The 26,311-nt window shown below is 42.0% G+C and overlaps 1 protein-coding gene across 2 annotated transcripts in view; it reads right to left on the bottom strand.

The window, feature by feature from the left end:
• FARP2 (FERM, ARH/RhoGEF and pleckstrin domain protein 2) overlaps positions 1-26,311 on the bottom strand; it is a 109,641-nt gene that overhangs the window by 27,895 nt on the left and 55,435 nt on the right. For both annotated transcript variants that reach the window (XM_036754571.1, XM_036754570.1), the window contains exons 10-14: positions 25,893-26,056; positions 25,513-25,581; positions 24,008-24,065; positions 22,931-23,186; positions 10,875-11,053 (exon numbers count right to left, since the gene is read on the bottom strand). In XM_036754571.1, the coding sequence (XP_036610466.1) occupies positions 10,875-11,053; positions 22,931-23,186; positions 24,008-24,065; positions 25,513-25,581; positions 25,893-26,056 (726 nt within the window). The remainder of the gene's footprint in view (positions 1-10,874; positions 11,054-22,930; positions 23,187-24,007; positions 24,066-25,512; positions 25,582-25,892; positions 26,057-26,311) is intronic.

Genomic DNA, 26,311 nt, shown 5'->3' with positions numbered 1-26,311 from the left:
TGAACGAAAATACCAGATGTTACTGACTTTTACAGAGAAACGCAGGTAGCTTAAGAAAGCTCAACAGTTACTTATCAAACAGCTACTATAGGCCACGCACTGTGCTAGGTGTGGAGAATACAGAAAAAAATGAACCGGTCCCTACAGCTTCATATTCAGTTGCAATTCAACAATAACGCATACATAGAAACCAAATACAAAGCAACTTCTAAGGGTTTAGTAACTTAAAACTGAGTAGTAAAGAAAGCTTCAGGTTTTATGAGGCAAGAGGATGGGGTGGGGGGTGGGGAAGACAGCCTAACAATCATGAAGAAAAGAGATTAAACATCATGGCTGAGGATCAAGAAGCAGCCTAGCTTCTTTGGACCAAAGAGCATGTAAGGGAGAATATCCAGTAAGTCGGCAAAGGGCCAACCCAGCCAGACTTTCAATGGCACGGCCCCTGATCAAGCACTAGATAACCCAAGAAAGCCTCTCTAGATGCTAAAAGCTCTTCGATAAGCCAGAATGATGCTGGCAGGCTGTTTTTATCCTCCAACAAGCCTCGTGTAAATGGCTCCTTGTGATGGGAGAGGTTGAGGCTTTCATTCACAAAGTCAGAACCCCGGATTTCAGAGTAACAAGTTTAATAAAGGATCATTCCCCTGCTCCCAACTTGCCTGCTCTTCTACCTATAGAACTTGCTAACTCCTCTCAAAATAATTCCCACTCCTTTAAAGTTCCAGATCTTCTGATTCTTCATATTGCAAGCATCCCCTTTTAAAAAGCAGAAATAAAAAGTCCATGTTGTGTGCTTAATGGATAGAGGGCTTACCTTGGATTTAGGAAGACCCACATTCAAAATGTGAACACTTAGCTGATAGATGTATATTCATTCTGCTGCTGCCCTATTTAGAAGATGCCCTAAGTTTTCTAACTCGTTTTTCCAAGAATTTTGTTCAGTTCTGTATTCTCCCTTTTGTTTATCGTTGTTAGATTTATCTAATACTGAGAGAGAAGTACTAATATCTCCTGTCTCTATTACGTTACTGTGTATGTATTCTTATAGCTCAGATGTTGTCTTTATGAATTTGGATGGTAAGATGCTTGAAACTTTATTACCACATTGGTTTGTTATCTATGGTTCCTTTCAGGATAATTTTCAGGATCTAAGAAATTTCCTTATTTCTTTCTTTTCATTTTTTGAACTTTTTTACTTTGTCAGCATAGCATGCTGGCAACCCTTGCTTTTTTGTATTCAACTTGAGCACAGTAGATTTTTTGCCCATCTTAGTTTTAATATGTTATGTCTTTGTTTTTAAAATGTATTTTTATAAGTAACAGATTATAGTTTTGTGGTGTTATCCAAACTCTTTTTTATTTTATTGGATTGTTTAATCCATTCACATTTAAAGTTGGGAGAGTCAGGCTTGTGTTTTCTGCCATCTATTTCTAATAGCTTCCTCCCCGCCCCCAAGTTAATGCTTATTTTCCCTTTCCCTTGATCTTTTTAAAGGTTGCCTTGTTCCCACTATCTCTCTTCCCCTCACCCCTGACCCTCTCCTCTCATTTGCTACCTTTTTCCCCTGTGGGATTTTGCTTATTTCTCTTCCCCCCTTTTTTCCCTCTCAGTCAATTCACTACCCCATTCCTCTCCTCTTCTTCAACTAGTCCTATTTGTTAGTTCTTTAAATCTCATTTTTGAACCCCTTTCCAAAAAAAGATTTCTCTTACTCTATTACTCGTCCTGAATTTGTTTGTTCTAGACCCTCATTCTCTGATTCATGACCCTATAATTATCTGGTGTTTCTCTTTTTTTTTTCTGTATTCTTCATGCAATCAAAGCTTCCAAGGTATACATTCTAGGCTCTTTTCTAGAGGTAGTTTTTGACACTGCCTTATGGATTTACCTTTCTCATTGTGTTTCACACCCAGAATGGTGCAGGTGTCAGAGAGGACAATGCCCCGTGGTAGGGGCCCTCCCCCACTATGTCCCCAATAATGCAGCCTGCCACTATCTATAATTTCCCCTGGTTACCTCTTTTCCCTCATTTGACTCAAAATCTCCTTCATAGAGCCATGCTTTCCCACTCCCCTATGTGCCAGTTGCCTCAAGGATCCATTGGCCTGATCCCTTCCCCCATTCATGTATGCTCCCATGTTGTAATCCAGTGTCACTGATTCACCTGTAGGCAGGGTGTCGCCACGTTCTGTGGTCCACCTCTTCAGTTACCTCCATCAGACCTCTGGCTGCACCTCGCCTCCTTTAGTACAATCAGAACGAGGCTTCTTCCTGGCCCCTCTGCTGCCGCTCTCTTGATGTTGCTGTATTGGCTGCCACATTTACTCACTCCTCCTGCACATCTCCCCTGTTTGCAGTGTCTGAGAAACAAATAATCTCTTCGGTTCTAGCTTTCTGAAAATGTTTCAAATGCCTCTTTGGTGCTGAACATCTGGCTCTTTTCATTTATGGTTATACTCTGATTTGTAGGGGAGGTCATCTTAGACTGTATCTTAAGCTCCAACGCTCTTGAGAACACGTGATTCCATTCCATCCTCCTTTTTCTGGTGGGTACGAATAGTTTTATGTTACTTGAATGTCTCATATGTGTGCGTGTGTTTTTTGTGTGTATGTGTGTGTATTTTGGGAGCAGGTATGAGGCAATCAGGGTTTAGTGACTTGCCCAGGGTCACACAGCTAGCAAGTGTCAAGTGTCTGAATCCAGATTTGAACTCAGGTCTTCCTGACTCCTGGGCTGGTGCTCTATCCACTGCATCACCTAGTTCTCCCCTTTCCTTTATATTTAAAGGGCTTTTTTCCTGAGGGGTTGTAGAACTCATTTCTGAATTGAATTGCAAAATTGAACTACTACATGTCTTGGAGTTTGCAGCCTTGGATTTGGGCTTTTGTTTTTTTCCTTGTTGGGGTGATCTGTGAATCCTTTCAATTATTATTTCATTTTCTACGTTCAGGAGTTTGGGACAATTCTCTGTAATTTCCTGCATTCTTGTGTTTTGGGATTTTTTTTTTTTGTTCTGTCATGTTCTTTGGGGAGAGCTGCGACCCTTAGGTTGTTTCTGCAATTGTGCCAATGGGATCAGTAGGTTTTTCTTTCCCAACAGCCTCTTTTCATGTTCTCGCTTTCACTACTATTTGTATTGCCACTTCCAATCCGTCATTCTCTCATTGTTTGCCATTCCTTGCCACAAGATTCCAGTTTTGTGAATATACCAGCCATGAATCCTGTCCTCATCCCTCACATTTCTCTTTTAAACCATTCAACATGTTATGATTTCTTGTTCTCCACAAGGTCCTTTGTCCTCTGCCTCATCAAGTATTGGATTATCTTCCTTTGTTTGGAAGCTACTTATTCATAGATGCTTGAACTCATTTACCAAATCTGGAGGCTGTACCTCTTCTTGTTAATTCTTACATATTAATTCATATCCTTATGTTTAAAGACATTGAGTTTTCTTCTTCCTGACATTTTTGGTAATTTCAGGTGGTTGTTTTTCCCCCTGATTTTCTCCTATTTTCTTTCTAACTCTGTCTGCTCTGACAGTGGTTTTGTTGGGGGCTGGATCTCAGCCTACTTCTACACGGGGCAATTCACAGATGACCAGTCCAGGTCTGTGACCCAGGTGACTTCTGGGTGGTCAGAACTGGCCCCAGCTAGATGCTACACTCTTCCCTCAGGCTCACCAACCCCCCCCCCCCGACTCCCACCGTGGTGTCTTGCCCTGGTGGTCTGTCCTGCTCCCTCTGGGAAATTCAGAGAGCTGTTTTGCTGGTACTACAGGGTGTCTGCCCCTTCACTGGCAGGACTTTCAAGCTGAAGGTTGTCTACCAATGCTGATGTTAGAGTTATAGCCCCTAAGCAGGCTTCTGGTCCTGAAGGGCTGTTGCCTCTCACGCTTAGTCTCTGTTGCTGACCAAACAAACCTCAGCAGTCTGGAACCAGGGTCTCCATGGCACTGGAAAGAGAGAGGGGAGACCAAGGTATAGGGGTTTGGTTTAGTCCACTAATTGGTTGGCTGTTGTCCTTCATTCTCAAAGAGGACCAAAATGACATCACTATGCTTGAGTGGAGTCACAGTGTGCCTGACTGGCTGATTAGACCAATATGAGCTCAGGCTGGGCACAAATAATCCGTGTGAACATCTGGAGTGGGTTCTCTAAATTTGCGCATCTTGTGTTTCTTTTGAGCTGTTTCAATTCTGCTTTACTCACAGAGCACAGCACCTTCTATGATGTGGGCATACCACACTGAACAGTCCTGTGCCAGTGTCTCCCATGTCATACAATCAATTTCAAAGTTCTTAAGAGAGACCTTGAGAGTGTCCTTGTATTGCTGCTTCTGACCACCATGTGAATGCTTGCCCTGTGTGAGTTCTCCATAAAAGTCTTTTTGGCAAGTGTACATTCCGTGATGTGTTCTGGGAAGATTAGTACCTCTGGTGTGAAGGCTGTAGAGCCCTTTTCAGGCTGCTTTCCACCTTTGGTGTCCACCTGATCCACCTAACTTGGGGTGTCTACCTCAAGAAGTCCACCGGGACTTCTCCCGGTGGAATGGGCAGATGAGATCAATTTGGTCTGCTAGTGCAGCCTCACTGCTGGGCTACAGGGCAGGGAGGATGAGAAGGCTCAAGGTCTTGGTTCATGAGTTTGGCTTGGTTCTTTTTTAACCTTTTTTTGGTTTCTAGGTATCCTAGACCACAGAGACAGCTAAGGTTGCTTTATCTTTGGCACATTTCTGTTTTGGGGAAGTTTAAGAAGTTATGAGGAAGGGGGAGAAGATCTAGTCATCCATCTTGTTGCTTATGTGACTCAGAAGTAACTTGAGACATTTCATGTGTGACCCTCAGTATGCCAATTATTTCCAATTCAGCCTCAGTTTCTCCATTTGTAAAATGAAGATAATAATAGAATGTGGCTCACAAGGCCACTGTGAGGATCCAATGAGATGATACATGTCAAGAGCTATATAAAATGTGAGCCCAGTGTGCTAGGGCTCACATTCCTAACTAGGCCTGCTAATTAAACACTGGGCACATCAAAACCTCTGAACAAACAAGCAAGTCTCTTTGAACCTTTTTATCGTTCACATTCTAAGTTTCCCGTTGTGGAAGAGTCTTCTCCAGTACTCTTCCTGCTCAGACCAGGGACTGCTCACTCTTGGGAGACCCAGAGATGCCTCTCTGAGAACCAACACTAAGGATCCTCGTGAACAAGTTCAACTGCATACCTACGTGATCCTAACTTTTTACATCCCTCTCTGTGCAAATATATGTGTACACACATAGGTGAGAGAGGATCAAAGAGACAGAAAATACACACATCACACACATATAGAAATTGTTGCTTTGGTTAAAACCTGTCCTTTTCTTCTCTCCTGTTGATCAATGAAAGAGCAAACATTTCTTATTGTTAAGTATCATAACCAATTGATTTGTTGTGCGGTATAGATAGTTCTTATTTTTATGTTTCATGATTTATACATTCATATAATTTTAATAAGGAAAATATTTGTATTAGAAAAAACACGTGTAACAATGATGACAGCAAGCACTGAAGTCACACTTTAAGGTTTACACAATGTGCTTCATGATCATGCGCTCAGATGAGACAATCTGATCCTTCAAACACCCACCCCCTGGGGGCAGGGGCCATTCTCATCCCCATTTTACAGATGAGGAAACTGAGGCAAACAGGGGTTCAATGACTTGCCCAAAATCACGTAACACAGTACTCGCTCTCTCTCCCATGTGTGTATACATATGTACATACACACATGTGAAATATATGCAAACCGCACGTGAGTATATATACAAACATATACATTTACTTGAGTGTGTGTATACAGACACACACACACACACACATATCCACACACTGGTTTTGTTAAAATACCTTGGTTTCTTGTTCATCATGAACCCCAGCTCCCAAGGCTAAAGAGTTATCCCATCATTCTAAGTTCTAAGTCTTCTCTTTTCATCCCCCAAACCTTTTGAGGTAAATCTTGAAATCTGGGGGGGGGGTAGGAAAGGTCACAGGTTACAGACAGAAGAAACCCAGACCCTTCTCTCTGTGCCCCAGGTCTCCCTTTACCCCGGCAGAGGAGGGGGGATCCGCAGGGAGCACAAAGTTGGATGCAGCATATGCCTGTCAGGACATAGCCCAACTGGATACACAAGCTCTTGGTGTGCATTGGCTTTCCTTCCTCTGTCATGGCTGTGGAGCTCACAAAAGGGAACCACTGGAGGTGGGGACCAACAAATTTCTAATTCAAAGATCCAATCACAAGAAGATGATCTCTTCTTGGAACCAAGCTCACCCCAGCTGAACAATATGAATCTTTTTTTCCTTCAGGCTCACTCTGACCTGAAAGTCAGAACTAAGTGTGGAATGCCCATTTCAGAACACAGGACATTCTCCTCTGAGTGAGCCTCTCTGCTCTCATCAAGGCCCCCCCCCCCCCCCCAGCTCCTTAAAGCCAGCTGCTCATCCAGTGACTCTCTCTGGAAGCTGGCCCTCTACACGTCTGCTACACTACTAGCTGCTATCAGAGAAGCCCAAATGCTCCAAGAAGAGCAGGGAAGTAGAACACCAGACTTTCTAGTTCTGCCCTCAGAGGCCAAGCTAGCCAAGTAAGCCCTTTTCTACAGGCGAGCCTTGCAATTGCTTAAAGACAAAACCTGAAGCTGAATTCTATTATCAAATGGAGAACATTTACTGACATTAAAGTATCACTAACGGATGGCTTCTCCTGCCATTACCATGAGTTCCATTTAACAGAGGACAGAAAAACCCAAGAGGAATGAGTCTCCAATTACAGACTCAGGGAGGTGCCAGTACAGGAGAAAAAGTTCCCAAATCCCAAACTGGAGACAAAGGGGCTTCAAGGAGCCATCTTGCCCAGCCCACCCATACACACAAAACTCCACAGGAGGAATTTGGGCTGGAGCCTCTCCTAAGTAGTTCTTGCTCAGCCACAGGGACAAAGACTTCACAGAATTTTAGGTTAAAGGAGACCCTAAAAATCAACTATCCTAACCTCCTTATGCTACGGAAGAAGAAGCCAGTGCCCAGGAAGGGAGGTGGGGAATCAAAGCCTGGGTTCGAATGTGGCCCCAGCTATCCCTCAATCTCTCATAGCCTTAGTCTCCAATTGAAAGAATACGAACACTGCCTTTCCTTCTGCAGACACCAAAGCACAGCAGTCAGCAGAGAGGCCAGGCCCCCAGACTCCCAGGGGAGTGCTTGACCAAGCCTGGCCCTGGGCCCTCATCAAACACTATAAAGACTTGTTTTCAGGTCATGATGTGCACCCAAGGTCAGCACCTTCTCAGCCATCAAGGATACGGTCCTAATGAGGCCTGGAGCTAGGGTATGAGCTCCTTGTCCCAGAAAACAGGCCCCGGAGCAGGACAAAGCGGAGGAGGCGACAGAAGGAGGAAGATTCAATGCAGCCCATAAAAAGCAAATGCCACACAATGAAGAGAGGAAGAGAGAGGAGGACCACCCCCCTTCCCTTTTATGGAGGGGAGCGGTCCACAGGTATTCCATGTGGCACAGGGTTTTGGCCTTTTTCAATATATCAATCAGTTGTGCTGACTTTTCTTCTTCTAAAAACTACTATTTGTCCTACATTACATACATAGCTCTCTATGGAGCTATGGCACTCTAGGAGAAAGAAGGGGAGGAATACTTGGATTAACTATGGTGCCATGAGAGACAATCTCAGTAACAACTTACTCAAAAATCCATCATAGAAAGCTGTTCTGCCTTTCTTTAAACGATGATTACCATGAACAGGCAAACTACCGGAAGTTAATGTGATAACAGAAGTAAATTTCTGGCAGAAGAAGAGGGCATGCTAGGAGCCCGGGAAATGAATCAAAAGTGAGATCTGTCATATTTACACACACACCACGTAACCAAGACAACAGAAGTTCCAAGCTAAATTGTTATGCAAAATGTGGTCACTGACAGATTTGCTCTTATCTCAACTGCAAGAGCAGATGTTCCTTAGTCCCTGAAAAAAAGAAATGTTTCCTCTCCCTGCACTAAGTGCAAATGGGAAATGAAATTAAGCCTCAGCCTCCTGGAGGCAAGAATCTGGACAACCCATGATGCTCCAAGATAGCAAATCCTAAGAGGCCAGCTAGGAAACCAAGGGAGGCAGGGACACAATTCTGTTTGCTCAGGGAGGCACTAGTGGGGCACTATTAGAATTGAGGCTGGACGTGATGAGCAATATGGTCCTTCCAGCTCGCAAGCCTGTGGAAATGTTCCCTGGGAGATAGGATCCTTAAAAACTGTGCTCAGTGGGGCTGTATGGCCTATGCCTTCCTGGACGTCCTAAAGACAGGAAATTCTGGGCATTCCTCCCTGCAAATAATGGAAAACTGGCATTCATCTTATTTCTTATTACTAGACTTATGAAGTCTATACACATTTACAGAGCAAAAGATACTCATCCAACCCTACATGCAATAATTTTCCATCCTGGGTGGATGACAAGATCCATTCAGTCTCAGAAGAGCTGCAGTCCTTGTCTCTCTGCGTCATTTACTGACAACAGCTGCTGGGTGTTCAAAGAAGGCAGTATTCCCTGCGGCCCCTTTTGACCCACTGGGCACATGACCACTTAGCTAACCCATTCTGTGAGAAATGCAGGTGACACAGAAATTTCTACAATTGCTTTTTATTAATTTCAACAAGTAAATGAATTAGAATGTTAAATAACGAATATGCAAACACAAAATAAAATGCAATAAAAATTCAAGAATTCTGCTCTGCCCCACTCCCATGCAGTTTCACCCCTAAAAAAGCTTTCCATGGTGTGCTTTGCTTTCCCTGTTAGGGAGGCAAGGAGAGAAAATATCCTAGCTAAATCAAGTACCAAAGTACTGGGTTGGTGGAAGGATGTGCAAGGGAAGCAAGCGAAAATTACTAAGGAAAAAACAATCATGGGAAGCCCATTTAGGGTTTTTCGGCCTTAGACTGGTCAATACTTTACAGGAATTAAGATTCACAGAAATGGAATTTTAGGACTGAAAGGAGTTTTAGAACTCACCAAGCCCCATCCCCTCCTATCCCAGAGGGAGCCAGAGGGCAGCACAGGGCACTGAGCGCTGGTCCTGGAGGCAGGAGGAGCTGAGCTGAAATCTCACCTGTGTGTGACCCTGGTCAAATCACTTAACCCTTGTCTGCCTCAGTTTCCTCAACTATGAAATGGGATCATAATAGGGCCTAGCTCCCAGAGGTAGTTGTGAGTATCAAATGAGAGAATGTTGACAAGCACTGAACACAGCAGCAATAAATGGAGGCTTACTGTGCCTCCCCATCCCCAGCCCTCTGGGTCCAAAGAGGCTGTGAGTAGAAGCCTGAGGTCTCAGACCCAGAGCCAAGACACCGGTGACCAGATGGGGCCTTGACACACCAAAGGCCCAGCACGAAAGTATCTCTCTCTCCCGGTATCCAAGTGCATTATGGTCATTTCTGCAGTGCCCACTGCCCAGGAAACTCTTTGGTTCTCACTCTCACTTCAGCCTTCACTACCTGCTCAGGGGGCTTTACCTTTTAATTCCCCAGGAAGAAGAATGAAATCCTAGTTGTCCTTGCAGAGCTCTGAATGAGCACGAGGTTAGCATGGAAACCTCCCCTCCCGACTCTCATCTGACAGGAATGGGCAGCAGGGATCATGGCAGCACAAGGCCATAGACTCTGAGTCAGACAGCAGCCTTTTATGGAACTGGGGGGGGGGGCGGGGCAGCTGCACCCTGATGCTGCTCAGAGATTGGAGCCTGCGGGACCTTCAAGGGACCATCAGAGTCCTTGGAAGAATCCCTGTTTGTCTCATTTCAGAGTCTACTGCAGGGTGGGGAATTTTCCTCCTGTATTTTAATTTGTCTAAATGTGATTGTTTTAGAAGTGGGGCTGAAAAGAAGCAAAAATGCCATGACCTTACCAGCAGTCAACCTAACCTAATCTGTATCTGTTGCTAGCAGGGTACTAGCATGCCAAAGGCTCCTGGCATCCTCCTGGCATGTCAGCACGAACACACTGTACTTTCCTTTTCATGCTGCTGTCTCCCTCATTTCCTACTTGTTTCATGTGTTTCTGTTTTAACTCTGCTGACAAAACTTTCTTTAGGATCTCTTGCTCCTAATCTGAGAGTAAAATATTTGTCAGGTCAGGGGGATGACACAGTGAACTGAGTGCTGGACCTAGAGTCAGGAAGACCTGAGTTCAAATACAACCTCAGACACTCATTACCTGGGTGACCCCAATTAAATCCTTCTATCTCTCTCTGCCTCAACTTCCTAATCTATAAAATGGAGAGGATCACAGCACCTCCCTTCCAGGACACTTGTGAGGATCAAATGAGATAACAATTGTAAAGGGCTTAGGACAGTGCCTGGTGCACAGTAGGTGCTTAATAAATGCTTGTCTTCTTCCTTCCTTCCACTGACAAGCTCTCATGTGACTTGGGAATGGTTCCAGCAGAACTCATTTAACCAATGTCCCATAAGCATTCCAAGCAAGAAAAGGTTACCACAAATGACCAATGAGTCAATAGAGTCCTTCGGCCTTTGTGGAGGGCTGCCAAGGCAGGTGGAGGGCTGTGTATTTCAGTGTATCATTAACCAGGAAGTCCACAACTGATAACCACACTTCCTGAATCCTCTCCTTGGCTTGACAGCAGGTAGAAAGGCTAAAATGGATCAAGATCAACTAAGTGAGAGCATGTTGTCTTCCGAATAGATATCATACTCAACACATCCATAGATGCAAAGCTGAATAGGTGTCCAGAATTACATAGTGAGAGAGTTTACACCATGGGAAACATTCCTCTTGTTTGGGAACATTTACATAGTTATCATCCTACCTGGTGTTTTGTTTCCTCCTCATCTTCAACTCTGACACAACCAGCATCACCTAGGACAGGGCTTAGGAGAGGGGATGAACCCTGTCCAGTTGGGCTCAGAGACACCTGAAATGTTGGGTTCAAACTCAGTGAACTCTTCAACGTGAAGGGAGAAAGCAGAGAACTGTCCTCCGAGAGGCCTGCAATTGGAACAGGAGGGGAGGGTGAACTGAGAAAGATGTTCTGGTGATGGTTTATTTTTAAAGGAGGGGAAACAGCAGAAGGGAAACGTGTGAATGGTTAAATAAACTACAATACAGTAATGTCATGAAATAAGATAACAGCATCGGAAAGTCATAACTATGAGGAAAGGGGGGCAGAAAACATAAATACCACAGCTCTACAGGACAAAATATGGACACCGAGAGAAGTGGAGCAACGGGCAGAAGGGCCTAACACAGCACAGTCCGGCAAGCAAGAAGTCATTATGGGCATACTATACAGCGAAATTAATTTTCAGGACAATGAGTTGTTAACGGATGTTTATCCAGTTTGGTTGTTTCGAGGGCAAACTAAGCTGTAGAATTTAAAATTAATGAAAAGATTTTAAAAGATCATTACTTATTAAGATTACTATGAAAGACTTGTGGTTGCTTTTTACTAAAAAATTTCTGAGTATTTATTCAAAATCTTAAATATAATCACAAAGATGACAGAACAACATAGCAGAAAACCATCTGACTGGGATGAAGGTAAAGATTATTTGATTTCCTCAGAGAAGTCTGCAGAAGATATTATACCTTAGTTTCTGGAAGGGGACTTTCTTTTTGTTAAAGAACTTGAGAAAGAAATGATATAAACATTACAAAAGTAAAAAGAAGAAGACCCAAGTCCCTGAAACAAGAAGGCTAAGAAATGAGGAATGTTTTGTGCCTGGTTAGAAAAAGCCCTTTGATTTATTTATTCAGTCTTTGTATCTCCAGCACTTGATCCTGGCACATTATAAGCACTTAATAAATATTTGTGGTTGAGGATAACATTAATACAATAATGATAGATCAAGAGACGTCAGGATGTTGAAATGAGCATATAACATCCAGTCAATTGGACTTACTCTATTTGTTCAAGTTTATTTCAATCCATTTTTTCTAGTACCTGGAGGATCGCACTTTTTTTTTTTTTGACAGTTTACATCATTAATAAAATTTCTTCCACTGGCTTCCATTTACTGAAAAACCAAACTGATGGCCATCAAAATAAACGCTACTGGTAGAAAGTCAACTAATGGCACAAATATTCCAACTGACATTTTAGGATGAAAGAAGAGATCTCACACGCCTCTAAAAATACATGAAGTATTAGGGAATTTTAAAAGGAAAGCTAGATTTCTATTCTCTTCCTACATGGATCAAGATTAAAAAAACCTCACCTTTTGATATTGTCCCAATTACTACTAAAGTAGTTAGCAAAACGTATAACTTTTTGCTCGAAATTTTAGGGAAAAAAGTTTTAACTATTTAAAAAACCTTGAATTTCTAACTTTTCTATTATTTCTATTACTTTCCAGTCTCATTATTCCCAGGAACGAGCCTCCCTCAGCTCCTGAGTTCCAGCATGGAAGTAACCTCCCTTTGGTGCAAGTGCTAAAGTCTGCCTAGGCTTAGTTCCATGGCAACTAAGAGCATCTTTTGGAGCTAAGACTGTTTTTAGAATCCACAGAACATTTGTTTGTATCTATATAAACACCTAATGTATGTAACCAGGTAAAAATTACATACAATGTGTGGCCAGTGCAGTCCAAGCCAGCAAGATGGAGAGGGTGAATGAATCTCTTTATTGAGCTTTTTGGTTTTTTTCATCAGTTTTGAGCTGAACAACTTAAGCAAATATAATTCAGCAGCAGCAGAAGGAGGAGGAAGTCTTTATTTTCACATTGTCAAGTTCAGATATCTAAAGACGACTGTAAGTGAATTGGAAAAGGTTCAGCTTGTCAAAGTACCTGGAGGTTTGCTATGAATGCTTGGCAGAAAGTCTACTTTCTTCAACTGTAATCACTCTGAGTTATACCATCTTATGATACAAAACCATTCATGAAAAATCAGTTTACTGGAACTGGATTTGTGAGTTACATATTTAAATTAAAATCAATTGGACAACCTAACTTGTGGGCAACAACAAAAAACGTGCCTTCTCTTCTCCCTTCTCCTCCACCACCAAGAAAAGGCACTTTTCTCATAGTTAGCAGGATCATATTTACCATAATCATGGTTTTGTCCTACTCTACAAAGGTTTCATTGCTCCCTGATAAAAGCCAGTGTGCTCAGCAATCAAGGAAAGGAATGCCTTCCCAGCAGGGTAATTAAGGCCCAGGCCAGCCTTTTCAAGAGGGCACACTCTACTGCTGACCTTCATCGCCTTTGTGAAGCAAGATGAGCACAGTGTGGGCTTCTTGACGAATCTAAGCTCTCAGATAAGGTCTCTTCTTGATCTAAATTCTAGTGATCTTGTACTAGGATCTCTTCTCTCTTTAATAGGCCAAAATGACAAAAAGTAGAACTTTCCATTTCTACTTTAGCAACAAAAAGTAAAACAAAAAACCAAGTAGCTAAATATTGACCTTATAACCATTGCTGTTTAAAATGAAAGATCCAAGATATTTTATAATCACTTCAGGTGTGTACATGTGAATCCACTTTGTCCACTGGCTAGAGTCCATAAATTCTTCTCCTTAGTGGATGAGGAAAAAAGAGGCAGTGATGAGCGGAGGGGAGGGGAGGCTGGGAAATGGACTTAGTTTCATTTCATAGCCAAGTTCCTGGTGAGGAAATGCCCTCTACTGCAGAAAGGGGCCTTCTCTGAAACTTACAGTCTTAGGAAGTTGCCTAGTGTACTGAAAGATAAAATGATTTCCCCAGGGACACATAGCCCAGGAAGATTTTTGTTTTACAAGAGAGATTCTCCAAAGATAGTTGTTGTTTTAAAGCTTCCATTAATTCATATTTCACTAGCATGGATGTTGACTTTTACCTAGAAATTTTTTTAATTGATAGCAAAAATTTTAAGTGTAAATAAAGTTGAACTAGAAATATTTAAGAGTTCAATTATTTCAAAGACTCTCAAAATGTGCTCACATACAATTAACAGGCTTCCAAAAACACAGTCTTACTATTCATCAAAACAGGTCTCTGGAGACCCTCTATTAAGGCAAGTTTGAATGAAAGACCCTGATTTAATGAGTTACTTTAATAACAAATACTACTTTACTTAAAATGTGAGCTCAGACTCCCTCCCTACAATAAAGTGAGGTTGTACTCCATCATCTACTTGTAAAAAATAATGTATTTCCACCCAGCTTTGTAGGAAGTCATTCATCAACTAGGTACAATGAAGAATACCTGAGAGATTCAGAGCTCCAGCCAAGTGTGCTTATTTCTTCAAATGTAGATGATGAGGAACTGTTGAACTGCCAAAATGAAATCCTTCTGTAAAAAGTGAGTGAAGGAGCAGAGGATCTAGGTCCAACTGCGACCTACGCTACCAACGGACTATTTATGCACTTTCACAGGTGAAGAAGCTATGCGCTGTCATAACAACAATCAACAAATGAGTTTCTGCAGGGGTGAGGACCAAACCACACTCTGGGCAAAGAAAATCTTCCATGATGCAGAAGGCTACAGAGGGTGAAGCCTGGTAATCTCAGGAAAACATTGAGAATCTTAGCTTTTGGATCTGAATACTCGGGGCTCCAGCTTACCTTTAGTTTTTCCTTCAGAGGCTTGATTTACATTCATCTAATTAGATGATGCAAGATAATGATTATAATTAAAAGATAACTAAGTTTATCTTTATTATTTCATCCATTTCAATTCTCTTTTCCTTCAAAATCCTCTTTAATAACAATTTCAAGGATCCAATGAAGAACCAGGTACTTCTTTTATAACTATAGCCAGCAAGAACACCTGAGACATAAAAAAGCCAAGTCTAAAATGTTGGCTGTTTATCTCTCAAGTCAAAGTTTGATGTTTGGGTTTTAGGGCAGCACAAATACCTGCAAACATTAGGACACAGAGAGCTAGAAAAGGAAAACAAGCCTGTGAAGTAAGAAGCTAATGAATCCATATAAAACCTACTTCTGCCTCCAGGTCACCAGGAGGTCACATTGAAGAAAAATCTGTCACTTGTAAAGAGAATCTGGCTCTAATGATCAAGTCCAAATAGCTCGATCAGGTTTATGATTCCAAACAATTTGGGTAACAATCAAATGAAAGTGATTTCATTTTTAGAACTATTTGTATGTAGGCTGTTTGAGAAGGAAAAATGAGGCTATTAGCCTAAGCTACAATATACCTGATTGGGAAGTATTCTTTCCAATTTAGTGACATTTTTCATGGAAAAACAAAGTGCACTACAATGGTGGGCAGATCTTCTGAATTTTGCTGGAGGAAAAGAGGAGAGACCCTAAAGTAAAATGCCCAAATTAAATAAACATAAACCTGTTTCAATTTCATTAGAAATTAAGGAAGAATGAACTGTTTTGTGCCCCAAAGCACAACCCATAAAATGTGAACAGTTCAGCTGGTGACTTTTCCAGAGAAACGTTTCAACTATTTCAAGAATGTTCGTGCTAGACAGGGCTTTAGAGACTGACTTGGCATTTTTCCACCACTCCCTTACTGGTCATGATATCAAAAAGGACCTTGGTTGTCCCAACACTGAAAATCTGCCTCAAGGAATCTGTGGAGAAAAGGCCCACCTCACAGTGGGGCATTATGGGCAAGGAAGATGCTGATTAGGAACAAAAGGGATGCCTAAGGGTCAACTGAACAAGCAGGATGCTTCCAAACATCCCTATCTCTGCTGCCAATCAGCCAACAAGTACTCAGGAGGTACCTGTTCTATGAAAAATTATAGGTTAGGCATGGTGGGGACATACAGAAGTGTGAGATAACATCCCTGAACTAAGGTTTTCATGGCCTAGCTGTAGAGCCAAAATACAATGAGTACAGAACACTGAAACTTATGTCACTTACTGCTAAACTGTGTGGTATATTAAGAGTGTTGCAGTGTTCAAAGAAGGAGATTAAGTCTAGAGTAATCAAGGAAGCCTTCTTGAAAGAAGTGGCATTTAGGCCGGGTGCCAGTGCTACTTATCTGGCCAACCTGAAAAACTTAGACTATAGAGCCCTCCCACAGTACTACGAATGTCTCCAAGCTCAGTGATGGGATAAGAAGCCTGCAAACATCTAAAAGCAGCAGCAGCAATAGTGTGCTACATCCCCCAGGGTTCAGTTGGTGCCATGACCTTCTAGCATCAGTCTTCCAAGGTCATGCTACTGTAGGATCAAACTGATTACTTACATTGAGGAAAGCTGTATTATTATTATTATATTATAGGCTTTTAATGTATGCAGATTATTAGGTTTTTAAGAGGAGTGCTGATGTAAAAGAACAGCTACATAACAAAAAGGACATTACCTCAATTTCCACTGCGGAGCATAAAACCAAAGCATAAAACCCAAGTGAAATTTCTACTCAAAATGGAAATAAGCTAGAAAACTCTGACTCTGGAATTTGTTGGCTGATGCAATTAATTCACTGGATTTGACAGGATGGAATCTAGATGAATTGGAAGAAAGTAAGAAGTAACGGTCCCACTTTTTTCCTATAATTACTATGACAAACAGCATTTCTTGGGGTGATGTTAAAGGTGTCTACTGCTAACTTGTTTTAAAAACACTCCAAAGGGTCTATAATCTCATGGATTGGGATATTCCTCCCAATGCTGCAGATAGCAACAGTTTTTCTTAGATGACTCTTGTCCACAGCCTCCCATAAACTCATCATAGGGGCAGTCCTGAAACAAACAGTAAAAACTACAAGGTCTTTAGCTATAAGGAATAGCTAACAAATCCAGAATACACTAATATTAAATATGGTTAAGTTAGACTACATCAAACAGAGTAACAAATTCTATACACAGTTAACAAGGAGGTCTGAATGAAACATGAGGCATTTCCCTGGTTTTGGTTTTGGGGGTTTTGTTTCTTTGCTTTTGTATCTTGACTTAGCAATCAACTTACTCAAAGTTAGGATAGGATAGGAAATATTTTTCCTTATTCTCCTCTATTCAACAGTAGTCTATGAAGTGAAAAACATTAATTCAAAGATGTTCAGAAGCTCTAGAAAAGTATTATCTTGTTTAAATCTAGAGTGTAAATAAATAGAGGGGGGAAAAAAGCTAAAAAAGTCCATTTTGTCATTCATAATAAATGTTTCCTTCTTTTATTGCATAAACAATGAAAAAGTTTGGAATTAGTACATTTCTGTAGATTTATAATCAGCAATTTCAACAGAAAACAAAAGTGTAAAAAGACCCCCAAAACTAGCCAACCAAAATGTCTCCTGAAAGAAAGTTTAAATGTATTAAGAAATTCCAGCTCCCCTTATCTTCCTTTAATAGTAAAAGGATTTCATGCAGAATGATAATAATTGACACGTGTATAGCTCGTTAAAGTTTGCAAAGTGCTCTAAAGCTAAGCAATAATTCGGAGTAAGGCCCAGGACTAGGATGTGAAGAGAGAAGCTGGCCACAGCTGCCCACTTCACTTGTCCTATGACAGTGGCTCTTCCTTTCCAGGCAGATCGACTGACAAATTACATTTTAAAGCAAGAATAGTGAATAGTGAAATTATAGTGAAGACAGACTTCACAGAGCTTACAGTGAAACAAATATTCTCAAATATGCAAATGATCAATCCTTAGATACCAATAAAAAACCCCTTTCTCATCCATGAAACTCTCATTCAGTTTATGGGATAGCTTTTCTAGGATCCCACAAAAAGGGAGGGAATAAATGTACCTGAAGACATACATTAGTGGTTTATATTTCACTCTGTATGCAGTATACACTGTATACCCACACTCACAGCATTTATGATGGATTTTGCATTAAAATTGTGATACACCCGTCTACTTCAACACTCAAAAGAAAGACATCTAATGACATCTAAGACAAAATGACAATACTGGGAATGACTTACCAACAGGTTTGTGCCCACACAATAAATCAATAAATTCAAATAAAATCTTTGTGTGTGTGTTACCTCACTCCGTATCAGCACTACTTTTAAAAGCATATTGGGGGGATGAGGGAAGGGAAGAACTTGAGCTTAAAATTAAGCACAGCCTGACAAAAGGATCACCAACTATATTTTCATAATCATAAAAACTTCCAAGAAATATACACAATGATACATGAATAACTGATTATTTGAAAATACACAGTATATACTGCAATGAATAATATAAGTGCAGTCAATTTTTAAAAAAATCAACCATTAACCGCTCCACTATAAAGACTTAAAAATGTTCAATTACTGGCACTACATAAAATATCTGAATTTCTGATGACGAAATCTAAAACTTGGCTTGGTCTCTAACAAAATATAAATACTCTCTAAGGCATCATGTGTTAGTGGTTGTTTTTAATGTGCATTAGATGCAGTGCTGGGGAGGCCAGGTGCACAAAGACAAGCAGTTACAGCCAACATCTAGACAGACCCAGCTCTATTAGCTCCTGGAGGGCAGAAATCTCCTAAACATAGATAAGTGTATGCCTCATTCAGCACAGCACCAAGGATGCTACCCTCCTTCGAGAATACAAGAGGCATCCTACAATAAACGTCACAGCAACCTCTGATCAGAGCACAGATTTACCTAACGAGAAAGGCTCATCACTGAGCTAGTCTGCAAGAGGTTGGTACCAAAGAGCAGCTCCTCAAAGGCTGACGATACATGGGCCAGGTGGCTTGTCTGACTACATGCCACGTACTGGAATTGAACCACATTATTCTCCAAGAGACCCTAAAAGCAGAGCTACAAAAGAAGAGGTCTGGGGGAGCACAATGACAGATGGGCATGTACTTGGCCTTCATTCAGCATTAAGCAAAGCTGTGAAACAGCTGTGAAAGGCACTACTGATTTCAGAAGAAAATTAGACCTGTTTGTAAAGCATTATCCCCATGGTCTCATTTTCATTTCATATTCCAAGCAATTATGCTCTGGACAAAATTGAACACAAATATTCAGTCCAAATGTGCATTTTTAGGAAGAAACTCCAAATAGCAATTTATACACTGAAAAATAACTCTGGACATATATTCTATGCTATTAAGTACTATAAATAAATCCCTCTAAAGAGACAATGTGCCTATTGTGCCGATTACTTCAATAAAGAATGGACCATGACAGTGCTGGACACTAAGTCCACGTTCCCTGCGCTGCTTAAACAGCATCTAATCTCCAGCTCACTGGTCACCCTGAGGGCCGTCCTCTCCTTCAGTCTGAGTAAAACCAATGGACTGCTGAGGTCTCCTGATCATCACTAAGACACAGTCTAACATACCCTTTAATAAAAGTCAGCCTTGGGAGAGTGGCCCCAGACCACACAGGCGTTCTTCTTGTAGGAGGAGGGAGGTGGAGGCTATTTAATTACATAATGTTCCGAGAAGTTCTAAGTCAAGTCACAGCATCAAATGGTACAGTAAGTGAGGCAAATAGCAAGGAATCCCTCATGACTGGGAGAAGTGTCTGTATATAAACAGCAGTGTAAAAAACTTGCTAAAATGATGCTATTCTAACTCCACGATCTGTTACCAAAAATATTTTCCAAAAAGAGCTGGCTTTGGGTTACACAATAATAAAAAGTGAAGTGGTCTAAGTAACCTTGAGTTAGATGTTCTTCCTTAGCTCTAACTACAATTGAGACCATCCTTCTCCAGCTCTTGGCTGAGATGAGGTTCCACATTCATCCATCATCTTCACAGGTATGGGTAAGCCTAACACAAACCCTCAAGATAGGGAGCAGACACACACACACACACACACACACCAAGGGATGAGAGCAATGGGCAGACAGGCGTGAGAGGCATTAACGCTGAGGCAGCCAGGGCCAGGCCAGGGGGTAGAGATATCAAGATCCAAAAAGGGAGGCAGAGTGAACTCCTACTTCTCACATCGACTGCTCCAAGGCACAGGGTCTCTGAACTCAATGATGCTGATGAAGGGAAACCTTCAACAATCAGCAGCTTTATAATAGGCATTATTTTGCCATATTCTCTAAATTTCTATCCATAGTCCCCCTTTCCCGAGGCAATATTGACAATGACATTAAGCAAGGTCAATCCTACTGTATTCAAATGGCTGGAAGCCAATGTCAAATAGGAAAGAATTAAAGTATCCCCCTTCCTACTCAAGCACACTGTGACCCTGGGTGTAGCCCTGCAGTTCAGGATGGAGAAAGTGTGGCTCACCCTGAGGAATTCCTGAATAGAGTAATTCTATCCAGGAAGAGATTTCTATGAAAAATCACTGCCATGGAATGAGACGGCAGTGCTGGCTCAGAGGCTGCGATAGCACCTGGCAGTCTGGAATAGCCACTAGTTGTACTTTAGTTGAGATTAGAACACACAGAACCCCATGACACCTGCTAGGGGCAGGGGTCTGCAAATTTTTAAAACTTATCTTGATACCTTGACGCCAAAAAAATTTTATTGGGATAAAATTATGTTTTTTATTTTATGCACTTAAAAAAAACCATTATTCTGCAAAGCAGTTTACAAGCTTCTCCTGAGAGCCCATGGGGTCCATGACACAAAAAAGTGAAGAACCACTGCTCTCAGGGAGAATAACTGATGCTATTGGCCAAATTACAATTAAACTGACTTCTAGATATATAAAGAAAGTTACCACAGTATTATGATTTTGAGTTTAAACAGTCATCTCTCTGCCAGGGATGTTGGTCAATATTTGTAAACAGTGACATAAACGTAAAATTTGAATTCCCCAAGCAAAATTTTATGAAGACACTTGTCTCTGGTGCAGCATCCCTGTCCCTGAAGCCCCCTAGGGGACAGCCTGCCTCCTTGAACATGGGAAGACTTTTTTGGGCACTAACTCTCTCTCCATATGTGTCTGTCTGTGTCTCACCTTGTGTGTGTACATAAATGTACATGCACAAATTCTCTTTCCTAAGTGAAAAATACTTGATTTGCTTCTTTGATTCCCCAGAGGCTCTAAACAGCAAGACTATGCCAATTAGGACTGCATCTCCCAGAACATGTCTGCGAACAGCTACCGTGACATTACATCGTCGTCCTGAAGGAAACTCTCATTCCTTCAGGAACCACTCTGGAAGAAACACACAAGAGGCTTAGGCCATTTTTCTTCCAAACATTTTCCAAGCTATTTGCAGTTACTTGCATTGATTAGCACCTGTGTGATTACAGTACATAACGCCTGTATGCTCCTGGCTAAAGCCATCGGATGTGTCTGGCTCCATTTTACCGGTAGCCACTGCTTGCCCTGTGTGCCTAAGTAATGCCAGATTGGGCAGACATTTCACAAATGATTTGAATGTATTTGCAAGGTTTCCCCACACTGCACTCCACTGCACAGCTGCAGCAGCTCAATTACTCAACAAAACGCACCTTTGGGTGCTCTATGGGAAAGTCCCCAAATGCTTTCTGTGCACTGCCTTGGGACGCTGCCTCCTCCATTCCTAAACCACCACCCAGACTGTGAATCCAAGGTGGCAAATTCAAGAGTTAGTGCATTAGCCTGACAATAAAAAAGGTCCTTCATTATTTATCCATAGAAAAAGCCTCATCTGAAAAGGCTCCACAGCTGGTTTGCCGCACCATGAGGCCAAATTCAGATGCAGCACCATTTTTGTCCCCACTGAATGAGGCTTAAAGGAAAACTAAACTAGGCTAGAACGCATTGGACTCCACAGGAATTAACAAAGGGAACTTCTCAGAGACTGTCTACATGTAGTGTTCGCCACACCCTATTACCTACGGGGAGAGTTAGTGCATAGTTTTCAATGAGACTTAATAGGGAAGTTCTAAACCTTCAATATTTCCCCAAATAAGATAAGATAAAGATAATATACCAGAAGAAAGAATGACTGGCCAGCCACCAACAAAATCATTTTCTACACCCAAATCATTACATGTTTCTTGAGCCGCTTGAATATCTCCTAATGAATGGTGAAGAGCAATTGTGACCATCTGGAGGTCATTTTCAAAGCGCCTATCAATGGTCAATATGAATCTTTTCAGTCAGCTCTTCCTGAGTCAGATTCTTTAAATTATTCTGAAAATCAAAAGCGAGCCTCTCACTCTGGGTGTGCGCAAAGGGGTTGCTGAAGAAGAGACTGACATCTAAGGGTGCTTCCGTGTCTGAATCCCAGGAGTCTGTCTCAGTGGTACTAGAGTCCTCGGTCGTGGTGGGAGGACAACTCAGCTGCTCCAATTGGTCAATGATATCAGAGAACTGAAAGGCTGAGCTGCCCTCCGAGCGGACCGAGTAGGCCGGGAAATTGACCATGGAACTGGCTTCGGACTGATTGGCCGAGCCAGGGGTGAGCAAGGACACCCCGTTCAGTGGCACATTGAGAGAGCTGCTCTCTGACTGATGGTTTATTAGGGAACTTGTTTCTGAGGGACTCAAAAGGCTTTGCATTCTGCTGGCTCGGGCTTTTACCTCAAATAACTCTGAGGTGTCTGATGGGCGCTCATTGCCATTGAAATCACTTCCTTCCTCAAATTCAAAATCCTCCTCCAAATTCATATCTACTGCTTCTGTAGAATACCTGTCTGGGCTGGCCTGGGCTGAGCCCAGGTGTTGAGAGGGATCTGTGCTAGGGGAAGACGGAGAGTGGGGGCGCTGCCTAGATGAAAGTCCTTCCTGCAAAGCCAAACAACCATAGGTATAGGAAAATGCCTCAGATCCTCCAGCAAAAAAGGAGATCTCAGCTGGGTCATCATCAATAAATTCTTCTGAAACCTGCAACTGGGAGTTTGTCAATGTGAAGACAGGGGCAGCCCTGCTGCCATGCTTGTTACATGGATACTCAACACTGGACATGAAGACACCTGTGGTCAAGTCATCCTCACCATTGTCATTTGGACAAGTCATCCCCCTTCCCCTGTCTCGAGCTATCCGAAAGTCCTCCCTGGCCTGGACACCCAGACAAGTGGAGCCGTAATTTCTCGCAACATTACAAGACCCAACACCTTGAAATGACTGGAGTATTGGAGAGCCACGTGGCTGGACCGTTTTCTTGTCAGCTTCTTCAGCTGATGTAACGCTGCTCCTTTCTGTTAGGGGGCTCTTCACAGAGGGTGCCTTGGAGGCCAGGAAGGAACTGTTGCTGTCCATGCAAATGGGCAGGTCAGCGGGGGTCACGGAAGAGGTAGGGACTGAATAAAAGGAGGCATTTGTAGAACTCGGTGAACCAGGAAGTCTCAAGCCCTCGGTAAATGAGATGCTCTGGGAATCAAAATCGTAAAAAGCAACAAGTAAAATTACATCTTTACCTTCAGAAAATGAAATGTTTGTCAAATATATCAAAGACAGCACTTTCACTGACATAACAATCACACTGAAAACTGCAACTTTTTTTGTATTACAACTTTATTCCTATTAGAAACACTAACTAGCAAGAGATACTGATCTAATACATGTTTATGGACAGTTTTTGGTCACATTCTTTCATTTTATCTGACAAATGAGGCAAATGAAAGGAAAAATCCACCTGCAATAAAAACTTGTAATGATCTCATCCCAGGAAATGTATGATATTAAATCTTGGAGGCAAATGCCTAGATTTGGGGGTTGTTTCTGTTGGGGACAAAAATATCCTGCATTTCAGCAAAACAAGCTCCTGGCTAGGAGGGAGAGGCAACAGACATACTTTCTGCCTGTGACCACGACCTACTTGCCAAGCTTTAAGAAAACTACCATCCCATAGGCGAAGTCAAGCATACATTGGAGGGCAATTATTTAGAGGTAAAACTTCTGGTTTCAAGTTTGGTTTTGTTTGGTTTGTTGCTTTTCACTACAGTTTACAACAAACTGGGCCTTTACGTTTAAAATATCTTTTGACGAAATTAATGTCAAAAGCAATTACTTAAAATGAGCTAATGCAATGTAAAATGTTCACGATACATATTGACACTGCTGGGCAAACCAAGAATCAAGGCAGAAACACTCTTTAAAAAGGTGACAATTCCACTCCACCAACGGATGCGTAATGAAAATACACTATCCTCATACTGACCTGGCTAGGTACAAAGCATGGCAAGACTCACCTGCTTTGGCAAATCTTTATTCAAAGTTCGAGTAGCGATTTGAGCCTTGCTGTGCCTTCTGCAGAACAAAGAAGAAGTTATCAGAAGAGTGAACCCTCTTCCTCTTCCTAACCCATTTCACCAAGGAAGCACATACACATTAGCCATTAAGAAAAACCCCCAACAAATTCCAAATGATACCACACTACCTATTTCTTTCAAACAGAGAGAAGAAAGGCCTACAGAAGTCTAAGCAGACAATGAAAAACTAAAATTTGGATTGTTAACATATACACAGGAAAATAAAACTAACAATGCTAGAAGGAATTAAAAAAAAAAGCACAACTGCTATAGGGGACGGTGACTGCAGACTGGCATGTGCTCCACAGTCTTAGAGAGGTGCCTGGAACACCCACAAGTCAAGTTCCATGTCCAGGGTCACAGGGTCAATCTGTCAGAGACAAGGTTTAAGCTCAGGTCGTTCTGCTTCTAAGGCCAGATTTCCAGCCACTGGGCCAAAGGGAAAAACACCATCAGGAAACGGAGAAACTTTTTCAGCTTCAATGATTCTGATGATCGAAAATGATGCTTTAAAAAGAAAAAGGGATTGCCCGAACAAAGAAAAAACAAGACACAAGAGGCAATGTACTAGGAGGCTCAGTGGATATAATGCTGAGTCTAAGTCAGGAACACCTGAATTCAAGTCCAGCCTCAAGACACTTACTAGCTGGGTGACCCTGGGCAAGTCACTTTACCCTGTTTGCCTCAGATTCCTCATCTGTCAAATGAGCCAAGAAGTAAACGGCCAACCACTCCAGTATCTCTGCCAAGAAAACCCCAAATGGGGTCATGAAGTGTAGAACACAACTGAACAACAATTGAACACCAAAATACCTCCAGACAGCTAGAAGGCACAATGGATAGGGTGCTGGATCTCAAGCCAGGAAGACCTGAATTCAAATCCTGTCTCAGACACTTACTAATTAAGTGTGACCCTGTGTGCCCCTGGGCAAAATTTTCAGCCGTGCCCAACTCTTCATAACCCCATTTAGGGTTTTCTTAGCAAAGATGCCAGGCACTGAAGACTGAAGCAGATGCCAGGTGCCCCCAAGCTGAGCCATCAAGGTTACTATTGTCAGAGACAAAGGAGAAGGTGGGGACAGCAAAGGCTTAGAGACATAAGAGGAAAGGTCAAGATGGGCCACAGCGAGTCTGCCTGGCCTGAGGAGCCCCGCTGTGGAGACCTGGAAGTGCCTAGCAGAGGGGACCGTTTTCAGGAAGACAGGGACAAGACAGTCAGAGCTGTGCCTTAGGGAGAGCATAATGTCAGTGTTGACACCAAATATAGAAACTCAGCTCTACTATCTGAAAAGAAATACTTCAGTCCTTTGTGTCCTAAGTGTCTTTAAACCCTCTAAAATGTATTTGATGAAACACTTCCTGGGGCATTTCATTACACAAGAATTTAATTTTCAGCTTTTAGAAATGGGGCCCATGCCTTTCAGTCACACAACACCAGGGCTCACCTTTCATAGGGCACTTTCTTGATTCCGCTGTCTTTAACATAGTCCGCCAGCTGTTTTTGGGTTCTCCCACTGTGGACAAGGTTCAGATGTGGAACATGAGTTATTCCAAGTACTTTACAGTAACAGATGTTTCCAGTTCAAGGCTCTCCCAGCACCTTCCAGATCCCCTTGCAAAGAACAACCTTGATCCTCTCTATCATCTCGGTGAAATCTTTTTTTTAAAAATCTTAGCTCAAGTGTGCAGTGACTAACCACGTAGCATTTTACACGGCCACATTTCTTACACACATATGGAGGGTATCTCACAATACTGTTTTCTCTCAGGAAACATCTATTATCTTACAACAACTTAAGGAAAGAGTGCCAGTAAGACCCATTACCTGTATCTGAATGAAGACCCTCGGCTGAAGAAGACAGCTTTAGCTTTTGGCTTAGGCTGATCAAAAAGTCTGAAAAAGGTGTGATATTCTACACAAATCTTCCAGAAGTTCTTACACTCATCTCGACTCCCCAAAAGAAATTCCAGAGTATCCTGATATGGGCCCTGGAAACAAAATACAAGGACTCAAGTCATTCATTAAGGAACAAAGGACTTGAGTCCAACACAGAGAAGTAACTTCAAGAAACAAACCACAACACAAGAGATGATAAAGTGAGAAATAATCAAATGCCTCCTTGGAAAACCTCTACACTGATGCTAAAGCTAGCTTTGCTAAAAGCAAATACAAACATGACTCTGAAATATACTGCAGTTGCTTCTAAGGGCTTTTTAAATAAATTAATCTAGAATTCCTCTTTA

Source organism: Trichosurus vulpecula, chromosome 4, assembly GCF_011100635.1.
Source record: "Trichosurus vulpecula isolate mTriVul1 chromosome 4, mTriVul1.pri, whole genome shotgun sequence".
NCBI lineage: Eukaryota > Metazoa > Chordata > Mammalia > Diprotodontia > Phalangeridae > Trichosurus > Trichosurus vulpecula.
Note: the sequence above shows the minus strand (reverse complement) of the source record. Positions and strands in the feature narration are given on the sequence as shown.